This window comes from Periophthalmus magnuspinnatus, chromosome 7, assembly GCF_009829125.3.
Source record: "Periophthalmus magnuspinnatus isolate fPerMag1 chromosome 7, fPerMag1.2.pri, whole genome shotgun sequence".
Classification (NCBI taxonomy): Eukaryota; Metazoa; Chordata; class Actinopteri; order Gobiiformes; family Gobiidae; genus Periophthalmus; species Periophthalmus magnuspinnatus.
This window is the reverse complement of record NC_047132.1, coordinates 22109395-22120007: the sequence shown is the minus strand read 5'-3', so window position 1 is coordinate 22120007 and position 10613 is coordinate 22109395. Positions and strand designations below refer to the sequence as shown.

The following is a 10613-nucleotide window of genomic DNA, read 5'->3' as shown; positions in this document are numbered from 1 at the left end:
AGAGAGTGTGTGAGTAGAGTACATGTGTGAGTTAGAGTTTACGCTGTTTTAAAGTAGCCAGTAGGTTGTCATGTCTGCTGTTGAGCTGTCTAGACAATTTCAACCAATCGACCTCTAAAAATGAGAGATGAAATTTTAACCAATCGACCTCTTAAAAATGAGAGATGAAATTTTAATTTTCATTCTCACAGATAACCTGAACTATATTGCAAGAGCGCATCATTTACTAAGGTGCAACCAAAAAAATGAAGACATCAAAAATCCCCCTGGACGATTAGGTTACATGGGCTACATAAACAACAGTAATCAAAACCATGTGGGTTAAAAGACGTAGAATATGGTTTTCCATTTGCCCTGATTCAAAGTTGTGGTGACAGACCAGGTTTCTTTTTGAACATACGCAGGTTCAACATCGGGTTCACAAAATGCATGTAGTACTGTGTGAGTGATTTTCAAGATGGGAAATAAAAACCATGGGAACCAAGATAATAGATTTATTCTGTTAGTACTTATATTGGATGTTAAAGATATATACAGATTTTGTACTCTAAAATGTGAGCTAGTTGTGTTAGTACATATTGTGCCTATCTTCAATTACACACATGGACAAAATTGTTGGTACCTGTCGGTTAATGAAAGAAAAACTCTCTATGGTCACAGAAATAACTTGAATCTGACAAAAGTAATAATAAATAAAAATTCTATGAAATTTAACCAATGAAAGTCAGACATTGCTTTTAAACCATACTTCAAAAGAATTATTAAAAAAAAATAAACTCATGAAACAGGTCTGGACAAAAATGATGGTACCCTTAACTTAATATTTTCTTGCACAACCTTTTGAGGCAATCACTGCAATCAAACGATTCCTGTAACTGTAACTTCTGCTCCTCTCAGCAGGTATTTTGGCCCACTCCTCATGAGCAAACTGCTCCAGTGGTCTCAGGTTTGAAGGGTGCCCTTTTCAGATGGAATGTTTCAGCTATGTTATGATGTTATGGTCAGTCAACACAAGCAACACAAGCATATCACACAAAGATGTTTAAAAACAGCTTTTTTATTAAATGTCTATTTTTTATTACGTTTTTATATAAAAATTCCTACAGCCAACAGTGAGACCAGCGTTTCAGTAAGTTCTCATTAACAACCATTTATAAATACATCAGTAAAAAGAATAGACATGATAAACACAAATTAACTACACATCTAGGTTTGTGCAGCTGGAGTGATTTAAGTCTGTGGAAGCCTCTGGACCATGGTACAAAATGTAAGTTAATAAATAATGAATAGTAGGCAATTGGCCATAGTTGTCCTTGTTTGTGCTCAACATGACTAGACACTGTGAATTAAAATTTTTGAAGTGCTGAGTGCTATATATAACAATTTATTCAATTATTGATGTCCAGATTAAGTATTTCACTGCTCAAATGTATACCCAGCAGAAGTTTTTATATGTTTTAGTATAGACCAATGATTCACATAGCACATTTTATTTGAGTTCTACTGCATGGATCTTAAATTTAACCGGCTGTCTACTTTGCTTTGAATGTAAATTTCAAATTTTGTTTTTTCTGATCGTGCCAATGACCCTAGTTTTATGTTGGTTTCTATGTATTTATTATTTTCTATGTATAGTTTTGTCCTGGTTTATATCTGGATTTGTACCAATTGACCTTAGTATGAGAGTCATTAGTACACTATATCCCTGTCTTTGTTTCACGTCACCATCTAAAAAGAAAACAAAATCATGATTTTCAACAGACTTATTTTATCATTAATACCTTATTTTTCTCTTAATTACAATATTTTACATGCCTGATTTAAAATAGTTTAGTGTGTTTCATAAAATGAGTTTTTGGGGGGCATTGTAGTGAACAGGACTTCCCATGATCCTTTTGGTCTAGGCTGGACCTTCCTATTGACACACTAAATTAACCCACTATATAATGATAACTGGATTTCTCAAGTGTGTTCAGTCACTATCACTGGTCTCACTGCTAGGGTCGCCCTGCACCTTGCTGCGATGTTGCATAGCTCGATGGTACGCCACTTGCACAGACTTGCGAATGTTGGATTTTCGGCCTTCCAGCATCTTCTCTTTGTCCAGATCTTGATCCACTCCAAGTGGTACAAGTTTGGAGCGAGGAAGCCACTGCCTGTTGAATGGCAAAAAAAACAACAAAAAAACAAATATATTTTTGATACAATAGTTTTTTTCATAGTAAGGTAACTACAACATTACCTGGTCTGGTCACAAAGTATAACAGTGTATAAGATAATGTAGAGTCCTAGATCAATTAGATCTGTAGACAACATCAAATATATTGTATCCTTAATCCTAAATTAGCAGTGGATTATTGCTAGAGACACCCAAACCCACTTAACTGATTTGTAAACCTTTAGTAAACAAGTACACAACATGACTGAAGTTTTAAAAAGATGAAACACGGTCAGCTCTAAGGTGTCTCCATAGACATGATTGCACAACAGTTTTGAACAGCCCACATGCATTGTTTGAAGAAGAATAAGGGAAAAGTCACTTATCATCATATCTCAGGTGTAGAGTGGGACTTAACTAGAAGACTGCATACTAAATGTTTTCCGTGTCAGTTCTCTCAGTAAAACCACAATTGGCCTAGTTTTTTTCCGCTAAATGACGGAGTCTGAATCCTGCTCAGCTTCCTCTGAGCAACCACAGAAAAAGAGTGCTTAAACCACCATTTGTTAAATACACAGATACAAAATGCTGAGTACTTACATAAATAACAATGATGTGCATTTTCCTAAGAAAATAAGCAGTACCTTTGACAAATGACAAATTAGCCTATATGCTTATAATAATAACATCATTATTTTTGATTATAATTTAGTCATGTAGATTGGCCTTGGATTAGTAAAACCCTTAAGTGGTGATGTATTATTATCTTAGTTTAGTAACAGTCAAGTGTGCAGGCATCTCCAGTCAGCAAAATGAAATAAAACTTAAAAAGGTATGGAAGATTTTTACTTTATATTTCATAAACATTATCCATCCGTGTCCCTGTTTCACTGCTAAGCAGTGTGAAGTTGATATTATTTATTTTGTTATAGTTACAGAGATATTGTACATGATGGTCAAGCGGCTTATGTCATAATATTGTGCTTTGGTTCACAAGCTAATTATCCAATCAGAAAGCAAAATGTGCTCTTGACTTTGGCTTTTAAGATCTGGCAAACCAATCCGAAATAAACCTAAAAAGAACTCTCTCTGATCTGAACAGCCAGTCGTTTATCACTTTCAGTGATTTAGTGTAGCTTTCAGAAGAGCTCAATGACTGCTAGGGTTATGAGGCTTCAAATGTTTTGTCCATATAAATGGAGAATGAGCAAAACTTTATTGTTTAAAACACTGGCAGCCCAGTTAAAGTTGTGATTGTAGTTCCTTTTCTAAACCAGTAGAGGTGCATCTACATACCCTACCTTTAACTTTAAACTCACATACCAGGTTCTTTTATTGTCAAAGAACAGGACCAGGAACAGGTGTTCCCTGGCCTCCTGGGTCATCTGTTCTCCCAGTTTGAGCACATCCAACGGAGGAACAGGGATTGGGACACCTCGATGGAAAACACCCTCTCGCGGCATCTTTGGGTCAATTATCTGCAAAAATGCATCAAGTGTTTAGAGAAAAAAGAAACATCAGGTTTAGTCATTCATTTTAGGTGTTGTACCAGAGCTGGGTAAGATGGATATCCTCTGCACTTGGCCCACACCAGGTCCAAAGCTTCTAGTGAAGAATAATCATCAGAAGTCATCCAGCAGGAAGACCTGGCTCGACCTCGCACCACTGAAGGAAGGCAAAACTGTTTTTTTACAGTGAAATGGAATTGTGTAAAGACTTAATGTGTACATTAGTACACATTAGTAAACAGTTTACATGCAATTTTCTTCTGTTTTTCTATTCAAGTTATTACTGATGATGCATACAATGTGTGACACTGCGTGATCCTCCAACAGAATAGGAATCGTTTTCAGTGCCAGATGTTTCCTCACTGCTGTCCTCCTGAAAAGCAGAGCGGGGGAAGGATGCTTTTCCTCTACCCTGCTTTGAAGGGGTCGTACTGTAGCAAAAACAAAAAAACAGTCAATATAGATATGGGTGTTTGTGAAGGCAAAGCATCACCTCAATGTATTTGGGACAGACCTCGTTCTGTCAGAGGCAGCGCTGCTGCTGCTGCTGGTGGTGGACTCCGAGTCAGAGCTAGACCGTGGGAGACAGCGCTCGTTCCTATACACTCTAAAGCTCTCAGTCACTGGCTGGTTTCCTCCATCAAAACCATTAGTGGGCAACCCTGCGTAAAGAATAAATAGGAGTAAATTATTGTGTCAATGGATTTCCTGTTTAGATAGCAAAACTCACTAGGAAAACAGTCTTACTCTATTTGATCAAATAAATATATTTGCAGTGATATTATTACCAGGAAGTAGGTCATCATTGTCACTGTCGCTGTCTGAGCTGGAGCTGCTGTGGGGGCTGCGTGGTCTTTTCCTGGGCCTGGACGGTGAGAGCAGAGGCAGTTGAGGCGGTCCGATTGAACTTGGGCTCACGCCTGTCCCACCGTAACCTGCATCACGGTTCTTTGGAGGTCGACCTGGTCTTTTAGGAGGCCCTGCCATTCTTGGGTTTTTCTTAGAGAAGAGCACAGATGTCCGCCGACCCACCTCTGGAGCTACAATGCATAAGTGTGGAAAATTAGGCTTGGTGATAAACAGACACCAACCAACATTAGATTACTTTGAAGATAATGTAAAGTTGTATCTGGGCCAATTTTTATTTCTTAATACGACAATCTAGACTTTCAAGAGATTCACTACCTCTTTGGTAATCCATGTTTTCTTTTTATAGTAACTACTTTATATTACTATCCTTCTTAAATAAAATGTAATAGTACATCTTTATCTTTTGCAAAATCAACTTGTTAGTGTTTATTTTAGAGTTAATATTTGAATACAGACCTTTCCCTCCGATCTCCTGACTACTGCTCTCTCCACCTTCATCATGGTGGCCACCTCCAGATACATGGGCAAGAGAGCCTCGTTCACCTCCCCCTAAAGAGTCTCTACCTCCCAAAAGTGAGCCAGCTTCCCTCTGGGCCAGTTTCCTCTTAATGACACTGATTTCTTTCCTTAGGGCTTTGGCACGCCGGGATTGGCCAATACTGTGCTTCCCAGTGTTGACCTCATCTAGTTGTGCTTGAAGATAATGCAGCTGTTCTTCCAGCGGCAAACGGCGTCTGTTTTCAGGCAAAATCATATCTGTAGGTAGAAAAAAGTTATTCAAATACTAGTACTGTCAGGATGTTTACAGCAAAGTACAATTAACAATTGGTAGCGCGGAACACATATTTACAAATCATCTAGAGTGTAGTGCTATGTTTATAAAATGTAGTATATACAATTTTACAGGTTCTCTGGGCTTCTCCTGAATTAGCCCAAAACATCATAGCATAGGCAGTAATTTTTACAGCAAATGTAATGTGTAACAACTAAAATCTCAATAACATCACATTGCATTGTGACCTAAAATGTATGTGTCAAGCTTTATTAAAGGCACCAATCTGAATGAGCAACTGTATGACAACTGGTTTTTGGCCCTCCGTTTCAAATTTGTTTTAAGATGAGACCCTCTATGAAAAAAGTTTGCTCTGATCTAAATAAAGTGTAATATATTTTAGACAGATGCTACTATCATTATGTGGCTTACCTTGTGTCCACATTTACTCTACTGTTCTACCGTTTACTGTGGTTGTTTTTATAAACATATTTGTTACTACAGAATCGAAATGATCTTCTGACATTTAAGGCACTTTACTTTTTATCACTCACCATCTTCATTTGAGGAGAGTGGTCGCTCTGCATCTCTTGCTCTCTCTCGCTCCCTGGCTCTCTCCCTATCTCTTTCCTGCTCCCTCTGACTCTCTGGACTTAAATCTCGCGGCAGGTGCAATCCTGTCTCGTAGTCAAAGCCAATGCGCTCTGCCTGTCGTCTAGCAGCTTTTAAGACAAAGCCTCCCATCTCTCTGAGCTTTAGAGCTGCACGATAAAACACTGTGTCCTTGGCATTGTACTTGAGGCAGTTGTTCACAATGAGCCCAAAATCTGCTTCAAAGGCCTCAAAAGTAAGGTAGCGATGGGACTCCAGGAGGTTCCACATGGTCTGAAAATCCATTGGAGTGTCAATATGGTCCAAATAGTCAGGAACCTGTATATAGAGGGAAAAGAAATGCATGATCTATATTTGGTAGTATATAAGCGTACTGTAAAATACTGTGAGTATTCACCTCAGCAAGAGGTACAGGCTCAGTAAAAAAGTTATTAGTGTCTCTTTCTTGTAGCTGTTCCAATGTGCTCCTCAGAAGGACAAGAAATGGCGTGAGCTGCATCTCTAGCGCCATCTGCTGGACTTTAATCTAAACAAAAAACATTGTAATGAATAATGTATTATTTAAAAATAGCAACTGCACAAAATTTTACAGATTCAATAGTATAATGTAATATCGATTTTCAAAGTCCACTGTCGATTTGCATCTTACGGTCTCCCTTTTGAGTTTCTCTCTTTTGCGAATGAGTTCCACCAAGAGCCTGGCCCTCTCTAGGTCATGTCGCAGTCTCTGCCAGGCCTTGAGCTGTTCCTTTAAAGCCCCTTGTTTCTCTTCTGTGTCCCGCTGTAACACCAGTATTGAAAAAAAGACAAAAATACACTAGTGAGTAACACACAGCACACTGGTTTGCTAATGCTATATGGTAACTATATTTACTGGGGGAATCTGTGATGTTGGCTGTGGTGGTAAAGGCTCGACATGGCGCTGTGATTGCAGGTGAGTTTGCAGCCTCCGAAGCAGAGGGACGCCATTACGACTTTGTCTCTTCAGTGTCCAGTAACTGTGAAGCCGCTGCATGAACTGACTTTTCCGTGGTACCGTCAAGTTACTTGTAATTTTGCTGAGCCTAAAAATAAGTCATGCACATCAGAGATACACAATTTACACTGTATATCATATTGCAGAACACCCACAATAAACAGTGGACTATAATAATATAATTGTACATTAGACTTACATTGTCAATATCGTATCAAAGCCTCAAGTGAAAACGTTTTCAAGTAAAGCTAATATTACTTTTGATATGTGTCCTATCATTTCCACATATTAAAAAAAATCATATATTTTCAAAAATGCAATAACAAGCTGTTAAACCATAGTTGTGGCAAGTCCAAATAAAACCCCCCCAAATATTACCAGAATAATTACATCTACTATGTACCAACCTGTGGGGTGGTATACAGGGCACAGAAACCACTGGTGCAGCTGCTCTTCTCTCAGCTAAGATCTTCCTTGCCCTTTTCATCTTGATCCGTGATTTAGCTTTTGCCCTCTTTGCCCTCTCAGAGCTCCAGCCCTTAGAGTCCTCATCTGGTCCAATGCTGGGCTCATCCTCCTCCTCCAGCTCTCCTTCACTGTGAGAGGACCCCATGCTGCCACCACCCGTTCCTCCCAAAGGTCGTGCTGATCCAGGGGGAGTGTGAATGTCACAGTAGGCAGTTTTACGGACACTGAAAGAGGTTCCATTAGCGCCGGTTTCTCTGACAGGTTCCATTTTCATATAGAGACCCGCCTGCTGGGCGCAGGTGACGTGGAAAGCTGTGTAACAGTTTGCTTTGTGGCACTGGATACAAGCTCCAGAGCCACGCTGCTTACAAATATAGCAAGTGAGTTTCCATCGTGCAGGAGGTATGTGCTCAATGCTGTCTATTGGCTCCAAAAAGACAGTGTTTGCAAAGCAGACCTGAAATACAAGGTAGCTTATTAAATGTGTTGTGCTGACTATTTAGGAAGACCACAGTTAAATTGTATAATATTGGGGGCTTATTATCACCTTATCTAGTGGATCAGACAACACCGGCCAACCTGCACTACCCCATTTGCAGCACCTGTTGTTGGTTCACCACTGTTCCTTCATTTCACTACTTTCAATTATGACAGAATATATTCACTGGGCTGCATGCCTTTAGAAAAATTACGATTTTTCTATATTGTATTGCTAAGTTTTTCAATTTTTCAATTAAAAAAAGATATTTTGTTTACATTCTATTGCCTAAATAATTATGGTCTTCTTGATTTCATAATTGCACCTAATAATTTCTTCACTCCTCACTTAACATATTATAATTGAATATTTTTTTTTACCTCAGGGATCCAGAGGGCACACACTACATGAGCCCAGCGTGCATCATCGGTTTGTTTAAAGGCTCCTCCTTTATTAGGACACAGTGCACAGTCCACAGCTCTGCTTGGAGACTGCAGGCAGCGTCGACACAACCACTGTCCTTCGGGAATGTAGGGGACACCGTAGCACTCCTGGTGTACAGCCAAGTTACACATGTCACAGAACAGGATTACATTGCTGTTCTGACACTCTCCATCATTGCAGATGCAACAAACAGCATCCTCATCAATCAAGGTACTGGGGTCCGCCTTGAAAAAAAGAGAAAAGATCAGATATTGCTAAATGCAATAAGAGTACTTAAAAAATTGCTTAAATTACTTTGTTGTGGCTTTCAAAGTAAGATTCTTTCTCCAAGCGATCCATGAGGTACTCAAACACCTCCTGGGGGATTGGAGTCACACCATCTCGTCTGCGCTTGTCGTTCATGATATCGAGCCAAATGTAATCCTCTTCATCAATGTCATACTCAACTTCCTCATCCAGCTCTTCCACTGACTTTTCAATGTACCTAAAATTAGGTACAATGAAGACAGTTTAGACACAATTAACACCATTTTGCATTTAATGAAGCAGAGATAAATGTATTTCTGATGCTCATATACCTATAGTATGAACATGGTCGCGGAGGGGCATCAGGTCTATCTTGGTCCAGTTCTCGGAAGACTGCTTCAGGGAGCTTGACTGCAGGCCCAGACTGAGCACTGTGATGGTGGGATGAAGAGTCACGTTTCTTTTCTTTACTTTTATGTTTACCAGACTTTGGAGTTGCCTTGCCACCATTTGAAGACTGAATGTCACTGCGTTCCTTGCTACTACTTCCCATCTCACTCCCTCCAGCACCACCATCACTGCCATTACAGACCCCTCCACTGCTTCCCCCAGCCCCAGATGGCGGAGCATCCTCTGCATCACTATCGTCCTCTGAGACAACATCAATATTATCAAAGATGCTAATGCGATGAACACGTCCCTGAATTTCTAATTCCACCATGCGCTGAGCTTGAGCATAGGTCATAGTGTCTCTGCTTGGGGAGTGAGAAGGCTCAGATCTACTGGGACTTCCAGGGCTGTTCCCCCCAGGCCCAGGACCTCCTCCATTACCACCACTTTCATCTGGATCTCCAGAACCAAGCAGAGGCATGCGGGGAGGCCGGCCTTTCCTCTTCTTCTGAGGGATGGTTGGTGTAGGAGTAGGGTTATCATGATCATAATGGTAAAGATGATACTCGATGCCACTAAAGCTCCTGTAAACCTTTCTGCAAGACTCCACCGGACATTCATACGGAGGCTTTGAGGCCCTTAGATTATGACAGTAAGTCTTAACATCAAAGTCCAGTCCCATTGTGCCAACAGCCACGGCTGGGACAGATACACCTAATCTTCCATCTGAAAAATATGAAATGTATAGTTAGGATCTGAATATTTAAACAGGACGTGTTATTGCAAAATGCTTCAACGTAATGTTATGTACTGCATGCACCTGTTGTTAGGGAGGCTTGCATGTGACCAGGAAGTTTATGCTCTAGTTAAGAGCAAATAACAGACTGTTCGGTAACCCCAGATGGCACTACACACATTTGTGGCTTCTTAAATGGAAAACTTATATGAAACGTCCAGAAACGGCTTTAGAGTTGTATTTTGGCATCTTTTACCAGACATTTAGGTTACTTGAAGAGAAAAAAATAACATATAAATCATTATATGAATAAGGTTGAATATTAAAGGCGAGCACTAAAAGGGGATTAAGAAGCTGTGTAGTGACAATCAAGAAGTAGGCTACACATCACATTTTCCCTCCACAATTAATGCATTCAGTCAGTGCTCAGGAGGACCTACGTCTGGTAATAGGGGGAAATCAAATAGTAACGCTATTTAATTAGTCAGAATGCTAGCAACACCACACTAAAAGTGATGGTAAAAGTAACAATGTGTTACTTTATTTGTAAAAGAACAAAGAGCCTATAAAAGCTAAATGCACGGTAGCGTTTCCCTCTGTGTTTCAAAATAAAGAGAAAGGGTATATATGCAGGCAAAAACATGCTAGTTTCCATCTACAAAGATAGCTTTAGTTGATTAAAGACGAGCTCTAGCGTGTTGCAGATTTAGTAAAGCATTATAAACACTTACTACTCCACGTTCTTCAAGAATGTGTCCCCGGAAAGATAACGCAAAACATGAAAGATAATCTGATTGTTTTTAATCCATTAGATCATCACGTAACATATTACGGTAGGCGTACATTTACTGAAATATATATAAAACAAAAATAATAACCCAATTATTCCATTGTAGTGGGAGGAATTCAGGAACTCCTCTGAACAAAAGGGGCGTCCATTGCTCTGGCGTCCGTA

General features: G+C 39.7%; 1 protein-coding gene across 2 annotated transcripts; it reads right to left on the bottom strand.

Moving 5' to 3' along the window:
- Positions 1–1047: 1047 nt before the first annotated feature.
- On the bottom strand, positions 1048–10613 carry brpf1 (bromodomain and PHD finger containing, 1). Of its 2 annotated transcripts, none has more exons than XM_033969187.2 (16): positions 10390–10613; positions 8865–9648; positions 8581–8770; positions 8223–8510; positions 7304–7821; positions 6795–6984; positions 6570–6701; positions 6318–6446; positions 5863–6238; positions 4993–5292; positions 4455–4706; positions 4181–4328; positions 3964–4097; positions 3708–3823; positions 3482–3636; positions 1048–2156 (listed from the first exon to the last, which is right to left on the bottom strand). In XM_033969187.2, exons 2-16 carry the CDS (start codon positions 9602–9604, stop codon positions 1973–1975), a joined length of 3852 nt encoding a protein of 1283 aa, XP_033825078.1. In that variant the 5' UTR covers positions 9605–9648; positions 10390–10613; the 3' UTR covers positions 1048–1972. The 2 variants fall into 2 exon arrangements, with proteins under 2 accessions (XP_033825078.1, XP_055079176.1); XM_055223201.1 differs by having other exon boundaries at positions 6786–6984; positions 10390–10607.